Below are 19,518 nucleotides of genomic sequence, written 5' to 3'. Positions count from 1 at the left end.
CCCCCTGTATTACGTACGTGTGGACGTTGAACTTCTTTCGCTGCTGTACGTCGCCAACCGTGCTAATCGGAGGTGATGCGATGAAGGAAATGGGGCCATATACCCCCCGCCACCCCGTCCGCTATCTCCGCCCTCTTAATAGGCCAGCGGCTCGGCCCCCAACTCCGGCCGTGGGGCCTGGTGCAGTTGCACCGCCTACACACTTGATAGAAAAGCCACCCCTACTCCCTCTAAATACCACTCATTGCAAAACGATTCATATTACCAGACAACAAACAAATGTACGCAGCTATAAGCTTTCATTATATATGTTTTTGGGTTAGATCGCGTTATTTATAAAAGTATCGTAACCCTCCACCACCCGACACGGCCAAACAGTAAACAAAGTGTCACGTTTACAAAGGACAAATAGTTCACTGCCTTTGCCCACCGGTGTGTTGAAGAGTGAATCAACATCATTTACAATTTGAGTACGACGTTTTGCTGGCAATTACATCCAGCTTCATCTGGCGATTTGCCAGAATGGTGAGGCTCTCCTCTTGCTCCCGGTCTTAAATAGAGCAGCAGCAGGGTGACGTCATCATTTAATTCATTCAGGTGCAGTGATTTGAGGCGGGGAGGGTATTGTAATTATATAATAGATTGATAATCATATTCTTGGTTCTTTCTTTATTGTTTCCCTTCTACGTGACTTTACCGAAAGAACCAAGAATATGAATCCCTGCAGTCACGAAAGCTTTAAATCATTGATATTTGTTTCCCTTATAAGGAATTGTAATTGTATTATATATTTAATTTAATAATACGCTTCCAGGCCGCACTAAGCCTGTAGCTGTCAGAGCAATTAAAGTTATTTGTATTTCTTTCAATTTCAATGGATTCTCTAATTAGTCTTGGCCAGTAATAATTCGTTTTACGCAACACTTCAACGTTATTTTGTATTTCGGGGGGGCATTTAGATCTCAGGGTCAGGGTAGTTTTATCATGGTAGTTTACCCAACTAAAATTTTTTGAAAAAATTAAATAACACAAGTAAATGTTAAATAACGTCCGAAGCAAAAGGTATAATAAACGTTTGTCGTTATCGTCCGGAATCAACACCGCGTTTGCATCGCACAGCCTCGCGGGACCACGTGGAGGAGCGTCGCGGCTTCGTCGTGCGATTACCGCATCAACTGCTCCACGCCGCCGCCCCCCTCCCCCCCCCTTGAGGCGGACTAACCCCTCTCTTGCGCTACTGAAAACGGAGGCGCGCCTGGCACGGCACGAGGAAGGCCCCAGGTTGTTTTTGTTCCCCGGTAGAGGTCGAGCGGTGCCGGGCTCAGCTCGGCAAGCGGCCAGCGGGAAACTGCTTGGATGCGCCGACCGGGAAAGTGGCACGCACGGTGACCGCTTGCCGGCCGGTGCCGCGCTTGGTCTGCCGCCGCCGGACGCCTCCTCGATGCCGCTGTTTGACCGCCGCCGATAAAAATCCGTCTGCTTACCGCGCAGGCCTGGGCATTTGCCTGTGCTTCCAGCCGGCGCTCACCATCCTGGGCCACTACTTCCTCCGCCGGCGCTCGCTGGCGAACGGCGTGGCGTCGTCGGGCACGGCGGTCGGCATTTGCCTGTTGCCGCTCGTGGCGCAGGCGCTGCTGTCGAGGTACGGCTGGCGCGGGGCCTTCCTCATCATGGGCTCGCTGATGCTCAACTGCTGCGTGTGCGCCGCACTCATGCGGCCCGTGGCCGCCGCCGCCGCCGCCGCCGCCGCCGCGACACCCTCCGCGGACGCTCGCCGGAAGAGCGGCCGCAGGGACACGGGCTTGTGCTGCTGCATGGCGGAGCGGTGCGGTGAGAAGCCGGGCTCCGCGCCAGACGAGGCGGAGACGCTGGTGCGCAACGGCGGCGTGCCCGATGGCCGGCGGGCCGCGCCGGGGGCCGAGCGCGGCGGCGAGCCCGGCACGAACCCGAACGGCGGCTCGTGCAGCTGCGGCAGAGCCGGCGGTTTAACCGACGGCACGTCGGGCACCGGCGGCAAGGAGCTCGTCGCGCCGCGGCTGAACGACGACGGGACCCGCGGCGCCCGTGGCCCCGCGCCGCCGGACTTGACTTCGCGGCGCGGTGGCGGCGGGGCGGACGACGCGGCGCGTCTTGCCCCGGCGAACGGGCACAGCCGCGCTCCCGCAGACGCGCCGATCGGCGGGGAGGGATCGCCGGGCGGCCGCGAGCAGTCGACGGCCCGCCGGCGCCTTGGCCGCGCCGCCGCCCGGGCCAACCTGGACCTGTTCGGCAACCCGCTGTACAGCATCTTCGTGTTCGGCACCACGCTCATGGTGCTGGGCTTCTTCGTGCCGGTCATCTTCCTGGTGCCGTACGCCCAGTCCATCGGCATGAGCGACGAGGAGGCGGCCGCCCTCCTCTCCATCAACGGCCTCATCAACATCTTCGGGCGCCCCGTGGCCGGCTGGGTGGGCGGCACCAAGATGTTCAGGTGACGGTCGGGGCGGGGGGGGGGGGCGACCGCCGGTTGTCGAATACGGTTTGGTGCCGGCGGCGTCGGCGGTGGGTTTCGGCGTCCGCGAGCGATCTTCTTTTCTGTGCGCTAATTGCCGATTGAGCGACTCGCGGTCGTTGTTTGTCCTTCAAATCTTTGGACCATTGACGCAATCGCCTCCTCTGCTCCGAACGATGGCACGGGATCTTTTTAAAACGTCCGCTGTGACGTACGTCGGAGTTAACGGCGCACCCGTAGTAGCAGCCTCGAGACTCGCTGGAGGGCATCATTATTATTCGAGTTAATTTGTTATTTTGGAGTATTTGGCCGCCATAAATTTCCACGTGACGATAAGGCGCTTCGTTGGGCTATCATTTGTGGCCAGGTGGCTTCTGACTAAGAGGGAAACAGCAGATCAATGGGGTCTTAACCTGGTAAAATAAAAAATAGTTTAGTTGTAGTAGCAACTAGTGAGGAGGCGGGGGGGGGGGTGCCTTGGCTTTCCAACCAGTAGCTATGAAGCTCTTTTTCACAGATGTCCAGTAGGGGCACGGGGTCAGAACGTTTCAATGACAAACAAACAACACAAAAACACGATAGGAGTGAAAAGTATAGGACAGGTGAGCAAATCACAAAAAATCTATACAAATCAAACTGATATTCTTAGTTTTTTCGGTAAAGTCACGTTGAAGGGAAACAACAAAATAATAAAATATATAAAACAATAAAAAATTCTCACGACGTTTCGACCATAACTCAAACGGTCGTCTTCAGGTGTGTTGGTTTGCATAAATGTATTTTGAAACGGCGCATTTATTTATTTATAAAAAACGTTAGCGCCACGCGCAACGATTTGGAAGTTTATTTAGGACTAGTCCATCTATATTCTGAAAAGAGGAGGGGGGAGACGAAATTTTTTATAATGTATGCTGTCTGAAAGCCACTGTAAGCGTGAACAATCAATTAAGACCTGAAATGGTTTATCAAATCTTTCCAATGATTGCTAAGATAGAATCCATCTTCTCGGTTGAAATTGTCTCTGTGCTTGTATATGTGGATAGCCTCATGAACGAATCTCTCATGGAAGCCAGATGGCTTACAAAGAACCTCTGTCTTGGAAAAGTCAATGGCATGTGAGCCTACTGAATTAGAACAATGATCTGCCACGGCCGAGGTGTTGGTCCTACCGTGTTTAAGGTCTGCTTTGTGTTCACGAATGCGGTCCGAGACATGGCGTTTGGTTTCTCCAATGTAACTACTACCACAGAGGCAACTTAGTTTGTAGACACCAGGGTATTGTATGTCCGGAATCACATCTTTTACAGACGGAACCAGATCACGGATTTTATGTAATGTGTTGAAACGGACCTGGATCTTGTGTTTATTCAAGATTTTGGAGATCTTTTTTGTGATCCCCGCAATGTAGGGTAAAGTGATGGTTTTGAAAGGCTCCTCAAGAGGGTTCTTCTTCATGGTTTGAGTGATAGCTTTGCGGATTGTATAGTCGGAGTAACCATTAGCCCTAAGAGCTTGGTGTACGTGCTTGAGTTCACTGCTTATGTGTTCCTGGTTGGATATGCATTGGGCTCTATGATACAAAGTCTTGATGAGAGAATTCTGTGATGGATGGTGGTGGGAATCCGGTTTCAGATAAGCATCCGTATGGGTAGCTTTCCTGTAGACAGAGTGGCTCATTGAACCATCAGGTCTCTTTTTAATTAGGACATCCAAAAAAGGTATATATATATTTTATTATTTTGTTGTTTCCCTTCAACGTGACTTTACCGAAAAAAACTAAGAATATGAATTACTGCAGTCACGAAAGCTTTAAATCAAAAATCAAACTGAATTATTTTAACTTACCAGCCCACTGAGCTATTCGTTTTTTTTTTCAGAAGCAACCTGGCCACAAAGGATAGCTCAACAAAGTGGCTTATTAAAGGCCGATATGGCACAAGAGGGTTTGGTGTGGCCAGCATCACGCCGGGCCACCTTTGTCTCAATCATTGCAGATGTTTACACACCGCAACAGTCACGTTAAAGGGAAGCAATAAAATAATAAAATATATATAAAACAATAAAAATTCTCATGACGTTAACGTTTCGACCGTTTGCGTTATGGTCGAAACGTGAGAATTTTTATTGTTTTATATATTTTTTATTCTTTTATTGTTTCCCTTTAACGTGACTTTACCGAAAGAGCTAAGAATATGAATTACTGCAGTCACGAAAGCTTTAAATCAAAATTACACCGCAACAGGGTAATACAACTAAGCTGTTTTCATCCTACCACCGAGCTATTTAGTTTTATTTTCATCCAGGCCTTGCCTGGTGAAAAATGAAAAAGACTTTTGGAGTCTCGTTATTTGGCGAAACGCGACGACGGTACGCATTCTCTGCGATGCGCGTTTACAGCCGGACGAGCCCGACTTAAAACAACGACGCGTCCTCTTCTTGGTTCTTTGGGTAAAGTCGCGTAGAATGGAAACAACGACGCGTCCGCCGACGATTCGCCGTTCAGCCACGCCACCTCTTCTCTGGCCGCCGCGCAGCGTTCTGTTCTTTTGTCCGGGCACCCGTCAGTTAATTCCGCGGGAGGTGGGGGGGAGGGGGGGTGGTTTGAACAACCCGGCGCTGATTAAGACCCGCGGGACGATTTCGCAATTTTCCCCAAAATCCGCGCGATGACACCGACCGGGGTGACGCTGGCTGGCCCTGCCGAACGCGAGCGCCGATCCCGCACGGCATCGTGTGGACTGCACTGCAGAACGGGGAATCCGAAGAGCTGTGAAGCTCTTTTTGCGCGGATGTGTCAGTGTGGGGGACACGGGGTGGCGGGGGGTGGGGGGGGGTCGGTCGGCAAGTTACAACGGCGAAAGCAAAACGCGAAACACGCCGCAATCGGAGTGCAAAGTCGAGGAGATGGTAAGCGAGTCCACTGGGTGTGCAGTAGAAGCCCTCTTGACGACGGTGATTAAGCGAGCATAGGAGATGCACTTTAAAGGCTCAATGCGTTCCAAGAGCATCGGAAATTACCCGCTTTTCACCCAAAAGACGCACGTTATAATACTTGTAAACAATGGATATTCATACATTAAGATACTAACAACATTATGAACAAATGTAATAAGAGGGTTTTTCTTTTTACAAGGATTCATGTCTGCATTAACCACAATACCTGCAGTCAAAATGCAAACAAAAAAAATACTATGATAATATATTTGCATTGTCCTTGAAAATGATTGGTCCACACCAAGGGACGGCTTTCTTTTGAGCCTCGACCCAATTGGTGCTCGACCAGATGACACCAAAAGTATGCCCTTTGGTGTCATCTGGTCGAGCACCAATTGGGTCGAGGCGTACTTTTGATGTCATCTGGTCGAGCACCATGTGGACCAATCAGTTTCAAGGACAATGCATATATTATCACAGTATGTTTTTTGTTTGCATTTTGACTGCAGGTATTGTGGTTAATGCAGACATGAATCCTTGTAAAAAAGGTTTCAGTTTTGTTGCCAGAAAAAAGGGGAAAAACCCTATTATTACATTTTGGTACTGGCAAAGGAGGTCTAATGAATTATGAACAAATGTTAAATGAAATACGGTTACTGAATGCATACTGCAATGAGCCAAGAATGTGTGTGTGTCCCGCGCTTGACGTCTCTCCACATGAGGCCCACCCACCCGCGTGACGTCACTACACATGAGGCTCACCCCCCCCCCCCCTGCATTAATATTCATAAGTGGGTGGATTTTTACACGAACGCAGAGGAAGGTCGAGCTGATTTAAATAATTTATTACGCAAAGTCCCTTCAAATATGACGTTTCTTGACAGAAAGTGACGGTAAAAAATAAATCTAAGCAGCACAGTGCTACATCCGTGCGTGACGTCACTGCAAAAGAGCACCCCCCCCCCCCTTCATTAATATTCATGCCGCGTGGAAATTTACACGAACGCACAAGAAGGTCGTGCACCACTCCCCTCATGAATATTCATGAGCGAGTGACGTCACTTCTATACTATACACTACACTACTATCCACTATACTATACACTACTATACACTACTCTACTATACACTACACTGTACACTACTACACACTACACTACTATACATTACACTATACACTACACTACTATACATTACACTATACACTACACTACTATACACCACACTACTATACACTACACTACCATACACTATACACTACACTACCTTACACTACGCTACTATACACTTAACACTACTATACACTTAACACTACTATACACTTACAGTGAGGGAAAAAAGTATTTGATCCCCTGCTGATTTCATACGTTTGCCCACTGACAAAGAAATGATCAGTCTATAATTTTAATGGTAGGTTTATTTGAACAGTGAGAGACAGAATAACAACAAAAAAATCCAGAAAAATGCATGTCAAAAATGTTATAAATTGCTTTGCATTTTAATGAGGGCAATAAGTATTTGACCCCTCTGCAAAACATAACTTGGTACTTGGTGGCAAAACCGTCAGACGTTTCTTGTAGTTGGCCACCAGGTTTGCACACATCTCAGGAGGGATTTTGTCCCACTCCTCTTTGCAGATCTTCTCCAAGTCATTAAGGTTTCGAGGCTGACGTTTGGCAACTCGAACCTTCAGCTCCCTCCACATATTTTATATGGGATTAAGGTTTGGAGACTGGCTAGGCCACTCCAGGACCTTAATGTGCTTCTTCTTGAGCCACTCCTTTGTTGCCTTGGCCGTGTGTTTTGGGTCATTGTCATGCTGGAATACCCATCCACGACCCATTTTCAATGCCCTGGCTGAGGGAAGGAGGTTCTCACCCAAGATTTGACGGTACATGGCCCCGTCCATCGTCCCTTTGATTCGGTGAAGTTGTCCTGTCCCCTAAGCAGAAAAACACCCCCAAAGCATAATGTTTCCACCTCCATGTTTGACGGTGGGGGTGGTGTTCTTGGGGTCATAGGCAGCATTCCTCCTCCTTCAAACACGGCGAGTTGAGTTGATGCCAAAGAGCTCCATTTTGGTCTCATCTGACCACAACACTTTCACCCAGTTGTCCTCTGAATCATTCAGATGTTCATTGGCAAACTTCAGACAGGCATGTATATGTGCTTTCTTGAGCAGGGGGACATTGCGGGCGCTGCAGGATTTCAGTCCTTCACGGCGTAGTGTGTTACCAATTGTTTTCTTGGTGACTATGGTCCCAGCTGCCTTGACATCATTGACAAGATCCTCACGTGTAGTTCTGGGCTCATTCCTCACCGTTCTCATGATCATTGCAACTCCACGAGGTGAGATCTTGCATGGAGCCCCAGGCCGAGGGAGATTGACAGTTCTTATGTGTTTCTTCCATTTGCGAATAATCGCACCAACTCTTTTCACCTTCTCACCAAGCTGCTTGGCAATGGTCTTGTAGCCCATTCCAGCCTTCTGTAGGTCTACAATCTTGTCCCTGATATCCTTGGAGAGCTCTTTGGTCTTGGCCATGGTGGAAAGTTTGGAATCTGATTGATTGATTGCCTCTGTGGACAGGTGTCTTTTATACAGGTAATAAGTTGAGATTAGGAGCACTCCCTTTAAGAGTGTGCTCCTAATCTCAGCTCGTTACCTGTATAAAAGACACCTGGGAGCCAGAAATCTTTGTGATTGAGAGGGGGTCAAATACTTATTTCCCTCATTTAAAATGCAAATCAATTTATAACATTTTTGACGTGCGTTTTTCTGGATTTTTTTGTTGTTATTCTGTCTCTCACTGTTCAAATAAACCTACCATTAAAATTATAGACTGATCATTTCTTTGTCAGTGGGCAAACGTATGAAATCAGCAGGGGATCAAATACTTTTTTCCCTAACTGTAACACTACTATACACTTAACACTAGTATACACTTCACTTCTATACGCTACACGACTATACACTACACGACTATACACGACACGACTATACACTACACTACTATACACTACTATACACTACACTATACACTACACTACTATACACAACACTACTATACACAACACTACTATACACTACACCACTATATACTATACACTACTATACACTACACTACTATATACTATACACCACTATACTATACACTACACCACTATACTATACACTACACTATACACTACACCACTATACTATACACTACACCACTATACACTACACGTTGGGCTCTGTGGAGGCCACGTAGTTAAGCGATTAAACATGGGAGTGGTCGTTAAGTGGAGTGGAGCTCTACTGTAAATGAATAATAAATTAAGTCCTATTTATCACAACTTGGGGCAAGGCAGCAAACGCAACGACTATAAATAGTTCCCCAGACAAGACCACATTGAGACCCACACAGCCTTGTTTGTAGTAGGAGCCCCTCAACAACGTCACTTTCATGGGGCAGGCATTTCCTGCCCACCACACTCTTGAGACGCACCCACGAGTCAAAGTTGAACACCGCACCGCTCACAACCCCGACGAGTGTTCCCCGTTGGATCGGCGCTCCCGTTCGAGCGCCCTCGCCGCGCCCGGCAGAATGTGCTCTTGGCACCGCGCGGCGATGCGGCACAGACAACTGTGCGCGTCCGGGCGCTTCCGAAGTGTCCCGATGTGACCGGGAGACAACCCACTGCGTGTCTGGACGTGTCCAGGAGGCCCCCGTGGCGTGTCTGGATGCGACTTAAGAGACCCCCCCCACCTCCCGCCCCCCCCCCCCCCCCCCACTATCTACCACGGTGCTTTTCACTCCGCGTGTTTTGTCCCGGCTAGCAAGGCGACGTTAACGCCGATTGTGCCCGCGGCAGGGCCGGTGACGCAACACCGAGTCGGGAGCCGGTCGTCGTGCAGACCTCGTGTCATTCCGGAGCGAGTGGCGAACTCTTTGCCCCCGATGAGGTTGGGGGGGGGGGCGGAGGCGGAACGTCGCGGGAGATTCCCACCCTCTCTCCCTGCGTTGCTTGGCGGTCAAACCGATGTTTCGTTGCCGAGTGCTGGAACGTGGCCGCATTAAATGCGGAAACCGGGATTAACGTGATGTTATTTCTTGTGCGGTCGTTGGTGACCCGGGGCGCCGCGGTGGCGGGATGTTAACTACCTCGCCTGGTACGCAGGAGGTCGTGGGTTCGATCCCGACCCTGACGCCGGCTGTATTTTTGAAGTTTGCCGGTCTCTCTCTTTCTCTTCCCGTGGTCCCGTGGAGTTTTCTCCGGGTCCTCCGGTTTTCCCTTCCACGTTTAGAATCGGCGTCACACGTTCAGAGTATTCGGCTGCGAAAATATGTCCACACGGCGATGATGACGATGATTGGCCACTTCGTTGAGCTATCATTTGGGTTGGCCAACTCACTTGTGATAAAGAGCTACACAGCTCAGTGGGGCCTTACCTCGTAAAATACAAACGGTTAAATCAGTGGAAATCGTCGGGCCTCGATCGCGATTTAAACTCCAGCGGTTTCACGAATGTCAACTCTCACTGCTGCACATGAGCTGAACCCAGGCTCCTCCGCCACGCTGCCTCGGCGCTCTCTGACCCCCGACCCCCATCGCCTCGTCGCATGCAGGGGCCGCAGCGTGTACCTGTACAGCGGCGCGGCCTTCCTGAGCGGCGCCAACGACCTGCTGTGCGGCCTCCTGCGGGGCCGCGGGGCGCTGCTGGCGTTCTGCGTGTGCCATGGCCTCACGTGCAGCGTCGTCGGCGGCGTGGTCTTCACCGTCATCGCCGAGTCCATCCCCGCCGGGCGCTTCGCCGCCGCGCTCGGCCTCTTCACCGTGCTGGAGAGCGTCTCCTTCCTCGTGGGCCCCCCGGCCGCCGGTGAGGTCCCCACCGCCCCCCCACACCCCCCACACCCCCCCCCCCCCACCGCGCCCCGCACCACCGGAGCAATCGGTGGGTCGCCCGCGGTCCTCCGTCGTCGCCCGCGGCCGCTGCGTCCGCGCCTCCGCGGAGAGAGCGGTCGCGCGACGGGGATCGCGTCGGAGCCAGCGCGTTGGACTGCCGGCCGATCGCTGCCGAGATCGACCTGTCCGCAACCGGTTGCAGTGACTTCCAACACGGGGGTGCCCCTTGTAGCCTTTCTTCAGAAAGGCTTTTTGAGTTTAATTTGTTGTCCTTCAACAACACCACCCCCCCCCCCCCCCCCCACCGCACCGCACCCCCGATCAACACGGTTGGCTACGCACGGTGCGAAAGAAGTTCTAACGTGCGCGCGTAACCGACGCAGTCGCTTGTGCCGCAGGCTGGACCGTTTAGGTGTGGGCCCAGCCTAACGCCCGCACGCGCACACGCACCCGCAGGGAAAACGGTTCCCCACGTGTAGCCAGCATCGTCTGTTGGGGCAAGGGCTGTTTGCGAGCGCCTCTGAATGCCGGCACGACGCACGAGGAGGTGGTGTGGCCAACATCTGCAGAAAAGACAAAGATACCCCGTATAGCTTTTATCAGACTGTTGGGGCAAGTGCTGCTAGCGAGCACCTATGAAGGCTGGCTCGGCACACGAAGCGGGGTGGGTGGCCAGCACCACGCCCGGCCGCCTTTGTCTCCCCGGTGGCGATGTTTACACACCGCACCAGGTACTCATTTGAGGCCGAGTCGACCTAGGGGAGGCCCAGGACCGGTTCGGATAATCGGCACCGGTGTTGACCGTGAGCGGGAATCGAACCCGGGTCACCGTGTTCGTAGTGCGGTGCGCTGACGCTCTCCATACACATGCGTACGCACACACGCGTACGCACACACGCGTACGCACGCACGCACGCATGTTCACACACGTGCACGCATACACGCGCGCACACCAAAATTGCTCAAGGAAATAAAATAAAAATCGAAACAGCGCGTGGGCGGGACCATAAATCACTGCTGTCGCAACCTTGGGAGGTGGCGGGCAGATTGCGGAGGCCTCTATCCAGCAGTGGATTGATCGTGGCCGATGACAAACGATGATGACGAATGTACCGTGCTCACAGAGGTGCCCTTCCCCTGCCCAGCTCCCGCCCCCCCCCCCCCGCCCCCCCCCCCTCGGTTGCGACGCCTCAACACTTTCCAGCCCCCCACAGCTTTCCGTCGCCGCCCCCGTTACGGTCAGGCCTACCGCCACGCCTCCCTAACACCTGTAATGGGCGCATTCTTCACCTCGAACCGCGCCGCCTCACGCGCAATTCTTCGTCGTCGCTGGCTGTTTCGAGCGCCGCGAAAGCGGCTCGGGCGAGCAGGCGGGCGGGCGGGCAGGCGGGCAGGCGGGCGGGCGGGCGGGCGGGCGGGCGGGCGGGCAGGCGGGCGGGCGGGCAGGCGGGCAGGCGGGCGCAGTTCGCACGTTTCGATAACGCGAGACCATCGCGCAGGAGCACGCCGGCCGCCGTGCCACGCGCGTGCCGTGAAGCACGCGGCGATAACTCCCAGGCATGTGACCACGCCATGCAAAGGGCCAGGGCTGAATGTCCTTTGCTTTATGAACGGGGTTGGTTCTCGCCAAAGAAGGCGGTGGCTCTCATCGACTGACAGCCGCGCGAATAAACGGACGGGCCACGTATCAAGTTACCGAGAGCGGGCTCGCCTTGGGTCAGTCGCCCCTTTATCATCATCATCATCATCGGCCATGGTCAATCCACTGCTGGGATGAAGGCCTCCCCAACGCCGTGTCATGTTGTTACCCCTTTGCCGTTGCGCTAACGTACGCGCACGTCGCGCTGTGTCGGCACGCCATCGGTTTTCCTTCCGATTGCAATTCTAGCGTACGTCATCGGAACGGAATCGGACGAAAAAAAACTGAAATAAGGCGACCCGCGTCGGTACGTTTTCGGTGTCGAAAGACGCAGCCCGACGCTCCCACAAGGCCACGCGGGAGGGGCGTGTGGCACAACTTTGGCGCCGGCTGTCGTGGAGCGCCGGCGGTCGTGTCGCCCACGGTTCTCCGCGGCGAGCAACGACGTCTTTGAAAGCAACGGCGCTGCCGCTGCGCCTCCCCGAGTAAAATGAACGCGCCGAGGACGCTCGGCGCGTTCCGAGATTCGCCGGAGAACGGGGGCACCCCACCCCCCCCCGCGAACGGGCGAGGGTTCAACTCCCGTTCAACCTCCCGGCGGCAGCCGCGACAGGCGGGGCGACAGCGAAGCGCGTCCCCTTGAGCTCGTCTTGTTCCGCCGCCACCCCCCCCTACCCCCGCAGGCTTCCTGGTGGACTACACGGGCGAGTACAGCGTCATGTTCGTCACCTGCGGCGTCATCGTCATGGTCTCCACGCTGTTCATGGGCCTCGCGACGTACTTCGTGCGACGCCGCGACACCGCCGCCGCCGCCGCCGCCGCCGCCGCGTCCGGCCGCCCCGCCGGGAAGGACCCGGCCACGTGCGCCGGCGCGGTGCCGGACGCCATCCGCAAAGAGAAGGAGGCCGTCGTTTGAGGGGGACCGACCGGCGTTCCGGCGGGCAGCTCGTTACACGCACCCAGGCGCTCCCTGCCACGAGTGGACCCCGCCGGTGCCCCGCCGGTACCCCGCCGATCTCGTCGGGGAGCATGAAGCACCGTCACGCGAACCCCGGTCATCCTCGCCAGCGGCGGCTTTTGGCTAGCCCGTCGGACAAAGACGGGCGCCGCGTCGTGAAACTTTCAGACACTCTTCCTTATTTGAACGCTCTTCCTTCCGATATTCGGAAGCCACTGGAGCAACGTTGTTTTAAATCATCATCTTGATTGACGAACTTTTTGAGAGCTGCTTTTTTGTGTGTTTAGTTTGTTGTCCTTCCCCCCCCTCCCCCCCCACACCGCAGATTAGCACGGTTGGCTACGTACGGTGTGAAGGAAGTTCAACCACACTTACAACTGAGAGATTTAGTGACTGGCCGAGACCTGAAATCCGGATAGGGGGCACCACGTGAAAGAGGTTTTTGATTTCAATTCGAAATCTTTCCGCCCAAAGCGAACCTCGACAGGCATGGAGTGAGAACGCGTTTGGGGGGGTGGGGGGGGGTGTAGGGGTGGGGGGGGGTGGCTCCGGAGCCGTTGGTGGAAATTCCACGTTCCCATTATGGGATCGAGTCTCGTCCCATGGCAGGACAGCTCCCCCCCCCCCCGCGTTGAGCTGCTGAAGGATGTCAGGCCGGGCTGGACCTCACTCGTGGACTTCAATTCGGAACGTTTGTACCTGTCCGGCACGCGACGTGGGAATGCTATTGGGGGGGGGGGGGAGCACAATCACATCTCACGGTGGCTATGAGATGTTAACTACCTCGCCTGGTATGCAGGAGGTCGTGGGTTCGATCCCGATCCTGACGCCTGCTGCTGTATATTTGGAGTTTGCGTGTCTCTCTCTCTCCCCGTGGTCACGTGGACTTTTCTCTGGGTCCTCCGGTTCTTCCCTCCAGATTTAGAATCAAAATGCGTTTTCGAGTATTTTGCTGCTACAAGTCTCCACGTGATGAGCCACTACGTTGGGCTGTCATTTGTGATAGCCAGGTCGCTTCTGAAAAAGAGCTGTTTTAGCTCAGTTGGGGCCTTACCTGGTAAAATAACGCATTTTTTTTCTTTTCCCCACACAATTGGTATGTTGTTGATAATTTAGCAACGGAGGAAATGCATGGCCAGGTGTGTTTTATGTATCTAGAACCCCCATTTAAAAAGCGTGAGAATTGTAAGACCGGACACCGCAAAAGAGTAGGCCAAAAATTATCTTAAAGAGGGTGCTCCGTCGAGCTCCCTCTAGCGGAGGCCCCTTTTCGCCAGCAGCGGCGAGAGAAATTGCAGAGCTGCGCCTTTTAACTTTTAAATGTGCACAGGGCAGCCACGCGGAGAAGTGCGGGCAATGCTTAGAGGTTTTTTGTGGTTGGATCGCGTAAATATAAATGCGTCGTTAAGCCCCGCCAACGCTCCGACACGGCCAATTGGGTAAGGTTTGTCACGTGAACAAAACGTGCCAATTCGTTGCTATTTCAGCACACCGGTTCGTTGGAGAGTGAACCCACAATGCGTAGTAGCCCCGTCGGGTGCATTCGTCCGGGGCGGGTGGTGCGAACCAGACCCTGATTACAAAGTCACGGGAGGGCTCGCCTGAGCGATGGAATCGAGCAGGGCACGCGTGCTTGGTCAAGTGCGCGCGAGGACACACGCAAGGTCACACGGGCACCGTCCGCATGCGCCGGTTATCGCCGGCGAGCCTGCCAAGCGGTCCGCGTGCTCGCGTGGCTGTGGGCACAGGCTGCCCACATGCCCGCGGGTCGGGGAGCTGGGGGGGGGGGGAGGGAAAGGCCGTAAGTGTTAGTGGCGGTTCACGTTTTAAGCGACGTTTTCTTGAACGGGGTGAGAACTCAAGAAGCCACGATTAGTCTCACATTGCCAATAGTGACCCGGAGCCATCAGTCTGCCAGCCGGGGACGGGTGGTCGGGATGGGTGTGCATGACGATGCTGCTGTGTAATCCCAATCGAGTAACTTTGCGGTTGTTTAGAGTTCGAAATTGGCAAATTTAATAATCGTGAAGCTATGTTTTTTTTCACAGATGTCCAGTAAAATGTGTAACCCGACTCCGTCGGGGGGACCTTTAGCGTGCACGGCTGGGCGGGGGCGGTTAATGCACCCGCAGTACCAATCATCAACCGAGTTCGATTCCCGCTCACGAAACCCGACGTCCCGAGTTCGATTCCTGCTCACTTCGGTGGTGAATATCGGAATCGTTCCTGGACATGCACAAGGTCAACTAAACCTTGAAAACTAGGGGCGCTGTGGTGAACAGATGTTACCTACCTCGCCTGGTATGCAAGAGGTCGTGGGTTCGATCCCAACCCTTACGCCTCTATATTTGGAGTTTGCGTGTCTCTCTCCCCGTGGCCGCGTGGATTTTTCTCCGGGTCCCTCGGTTTTTCCCTCCACATTTCGAAACCTCGCGCGTTTAGAGTATTTGCCTGCGATACATTTCCACGTGATGATGAAAAGCCACTTCGTTGACCTGTCATTCGTGAAGGCCAGGTCGCTACTGAAAAAGAGCTATGTAATAGCTCAGTTTAGTTTTTGTTCTTTTAGCACCGTCTTGCGGTGTGTAAGCATCTGCAATGGGGAGACAAAGGTGGCCGGGCCCCGGGCGTGATGCTGGCCACACCAATTCCTCTTGTGCCATGCCGGCCTGAGTAAGTGCTCACTAACAGGACTTGCCCCAGTGGCCTGTATGGCTATACGGGTGGTATTTATCGTTATTCCCACGTGCTTGCCAATGCCACTCTTCAGACATATCATGGGTGACGCTGCACCACGTTGTGGCGTGCACAATCAACGGCACTCGCCCGATTCCCGGACTCTATGGAGATGTCTTTCGGAAATGTGTTTTTTTTTTAAACGACTGAAAATATTTTGTAAACGGCGCTTTTACGTGGTACGAAACACTAAAGCAATACTGTATCGGACTTGTAACGATGACCACGCGTGTTAAAGAATAACCCCCTCCCCGCCCCGACTCAAGTTTGCACAAAAGGAAACCAATACTGCACTGCATCACGGAGATTCCCGCGGATGCCAGTTCAGCTCTCCGTCCCAATGTCCGTGTTCAACTTGACATGGGCAGGGAGGGGGTGGGGGGAGCGCAATGACGACCTCTCCTTTCTCCCGCTGTACGGCGACGGGGGTAGTCGATCGTCGGTGTTTATCCGTCCACCTCGAGGTTTTGATGAGCGAACCGGCGGTGGTGGGGGTGGGGCTTCAGGAGTCGCCTGAAATCCCAGGTGGGCCAGGTGGGGGGGAAGAGGTCGGCGCACTGAGCTGGCAACGGCTGCCGTGAGCCCCTGCTCACCGATGGCTGCAACAATGTCAAACCCGTCGAAATTAATTTTTGGCGAAGAAAATGCCGGCTCTGTCACGCGACGCACGTTGGGGCCCCTTGTTCGCAGCCGGGGTTGGAGAGTGCTGCTTACTACGGTGTGGACCAGAGGTCAGCTGATTCAGGGCACCTCAGAAGCAGCTCTGTGGCGTCCGCCTCCACCGGCGGTTCTCTGCTGTGCGAGAGTTTCGCAATGGACACGAGGTGGAGGCCAGTAGCGCAGTTAGGGTGCAAAATCATGAGTGACAATAAGCGCCTGAAACACGTTTGGCCTGGCGCTACGGCTCGCCGCTGCTGGGCCTTGAGCGAGCCGCGATATCGCAGCTCCCGTCGCCGATCACGCTGGGGCGGATGGTGATGCACGTCACATCGTAATGTCACAGCATTGTGATGTTGCACGCATTGCACACAAAGTGCTCGTCAAGGAGCGATCAAGCACCATCACGTGAACTTCGCAGCAGCAGCAGCAGCAGCGGCGGCTTTTGGCTCAGCCGTCGAAACAAAGGCGGTGGTCACCGAATCATCGCGCGGCGCTTTCAGATGCGCTTCTGCGGCCGTCTGGAACGCTCTTCCCATTCCGACATTAGGAAGCCAACGGGAGCTGTGCACTTTTAAATCGTCGACATTGAGAACTCGCTTTTTTTTATTAGAACTGCTTGTTGTTGCGTTTAGCTTGTTGTCCTTCCCCTGCACCTGCGATTCGCCACGGTCGGCCACGCGCGGTGTTCGGCACCCGTACAAGTTGACGACCGTCGCCGCGTTAATCAAATCCCACATCGCACCGCGACGAAATCACCGATGGGCCGAGGCGACCTCGGCTCGCGGCACTTGGCCGACCCACCCTGACTCGGGGGGGGGTGGGGGGCAGCTTTGCGGGGATTTTCATCCTTGCATCGCGACTTAACAGCGAGCGGAGCTGACGCGAAGTAAGCCGCACACCCCCCCCCCCACCCCCCCCGGATTCGGCACGGTGGCACAATGACTCCTCTGTACGGTGCTTAATCTCCTTTTAATTGACGTTTTGTGCAAACGGCCCCTAAGGCACCCCCCCCACCCCCCGTACACCGCTGCTTCGCCGAGCGGCCGCTGTTGTTGGTTGTTGTTGTTGTTGTTTGTTTTCACTCCACGCGCCAGCTACTGGCAATGGCAGTTGTAGCAATGGGGGTCAAGTCTCTTCAAATCCACCCCACCCACGCCTCTCGTCCACCCAGCGGTGTGCGGTTGTCTGCGCCAGGGGTCGATTGGCAGGTCACGTGCGGTGGGGTTAAAGTGCGGGCAGGTCACGTGCGGTGGGGTTAAAGTGCGGGCAGGTCACGTGCGGTGGGGTTAAAGTGCGGGCAGGTCACGTGCGGTGGGGTTAAAGTGCGGGCAGGTCACGTGCGGTGGGGTTAAAGTGCGGGCAGGTCACGTGCGGTGGGGTTAAAGTGCGGGCAGGTCACGTGCGGTGGGGTTAAAGTGCGGGCAGGTCACGTGCGGTGGGGTTAAAGTGCGGGCAGGTCACGTGCGGTGGGGTTAAAGTGCGGGCAGGTCACGTGCGGTGGGGTTAAAGTGCGGGCAGGTCACGTGCGGTGGGGTTAAAGTGCGGGCAGGTCACGTGCGGTGGGGTTAAAGTGCGGGCAGGTCACGTGCGGTGGGGTTAAAGTGCGGGCAGGTCACGTGCGGTGGGGTTAAAGTGCGGGCAGGTCACGTGCGGTGGGGTTAAAGTGCGGGCAGGTCACGTGCGGTGGGGTTAAAGTGCGGGCAGGTCACGTGCGGTGGGGTTAAAGTGCGGGCAGGTCACGTGCGGTGGGGTTAAAGTGCGGGCAGGTCACGTGCGGTGGGGTTAAAGTGCGGGCAGGTCACGTGCGGTGGGGTTAAAGTGCGGGCAGGTCACGTGCGGTGGGGTTAAAGTGCGGGCAGGTCACGTGCGGTGGGGTTAAAGTGCGGGCAGGTCACGTGCGGTGGGGTTAAAGTGCGGGCAGGTCACGTGCGGTGGGGTTAAAGTGCGGGCAGGTCACGTGCGGTGGGGTTAAAGTGTGGGTATCCCCCCGCCACCGCCACCGCCACCGCCCCACCTCTCCCTGCCCCACCTCTCCCTGCCCCACCTCTCCCTGCCCCACCTCTCCCTGCCCCACCTCTTCCTGCCCCACCTCTTCCACACGTAGAAGAGAAGGCCAAAATAATCTCTCTCCTCTCTCTTTCGTGAACGGCCTCCGTCAGCCGCGGCGCAAAAAAACGAGGCATTCGCGGGTCTGCGCCTTTAACTTTCTACCTTTTGTACCTGTGGCCCCGTGCGACAGTTTACATCCGTGCGTCTACGCGTGATTTTTGTTTTTTTTTACGTGAACGTGAATTCAAGACAAAAAAGAAAGGTGCTGACCGTTAAAGTGAGCACCGTCCCGTGACTTTTGATTCCCCGACGCTGAATTTGACGGTGGAAGTGCTCAAACCGAGTCGCATTCGCTCGCCCCTGCTGCATTGTGAGCGCTTACCGATGTGGCATTTTTGCCCAAAAATTATATTTAACTTTCGAATTCCGAGTTTGGGGCGCGCGTAATGAAATGCGGACGTCCCTCCCAAAAAGGACACAAGAATCCTTTTGCAAGGAATCACGTTCTGCATCAACCGCACACGGCGCTTGCGGTGAACATGCAAACAAAACATGCTCCGACAATATACTTGCATTGTCTTTTGAAACCGGGATTGGGCTCGACCGGTAGACAAACTTCTCGATGGCCTCGTCTCTCCACCAGTGTTAGACCTGAGGTCAACGACGCCAAAAGGCGAACATTGTTTGAACATCTTCACACCGGTTTCATTGCCACAGAAAGGGCCAAGACCCGTCTTATTTTTTTGACACTGGCAAAAAGGTAAATTGTGCGTGAACTTCGATTTCCTCTTCTCGACGGTAAGGGAACCAAAAGAAAAAAGACGTGCGTCCGATTTTGAACCGCGATAAATCACTTTAATTTAAAGAGCGCTGCACTATACAAAACGTATTTTTGAAATGACTTGTTTTGTACTTTTTACAAACAATGTGGTCAATGTGTTTGCATTTGCACATACGTCACTTGAAGTTCCTGAATTGTTTCCAGAATGTCATTAAAAAAAATATGCCTTTGTCGGCATCACGAACTCTCGTTTCAGAATTGTTCCTTGGCAAATCAACATCCGCATGGCCCCCTGATGTGGTAACCGAAGGATAGGGTGGGGGTAAACGATTTGGAAGTTCGTAATACGGGGGCGGCGGGGGGGGTTTGATCGCGTAAATA

General features: G+C 54.0%; 1 protein-coding gene across 3 annotated transcripts in view; it reads left to right on the top strand.

The window, feature by feature from the left end:
• LOC116955087 (monocarboxylate transporter 3-like) overlaps positions 1 to 13,423 on the top strand; it is a 28,369-nt gene extending 14,946 nt beyond the window's left edge. For all 3 annotated transcript variants that reach the window (XM_032976054.2, XM_076052859.1, XM_032976053.2), the window contains 3 exons: positions 1,492 to 2,470; positions 10,038 to 10,288; positions 12,637 to 13,423. In XM_032976054.2, the coding sequence (XP_032831945.2) occupies positions 1,492 to 2,470; positions 10,038 to 10,288; positions 12,637 to 12,869 (1,463 nt within the window). In that variant the 3' untranslated portion in view covers positions 12,870 to 13,423. The remainder of the gene's footprint in view (positions 1 to 1,491; positions 2,471 to 10,037; positions 10,289 to 12,636) is intronic.
• Positions 13,424 to 19,518: the final 6,095 nt, after the last annotated feature.

Source organism: Petromyzon marinus, chromosome 58 (assembly GCF_048934315.1).
Source record: "Petromyzon marinus isolate PM22_M1 ecotype Great Lakes invasive population chromosome 58, UKy_Petmar_22M1.pri1.0, whole genome shotgun sequence".
Classification (NCBI taxonomy): Eukaryota; Metazoa; Chordata; class Hyperoartia; order Petromyzontiformes; family Petromyzontidae; genus Petromyzon; species Petromyzon marinus.
The sequence above is the reverse complement of the archived record's forward strand: the minus strand, read 5'-3'. Positions and strand labels throughout refer to the sequence as shown.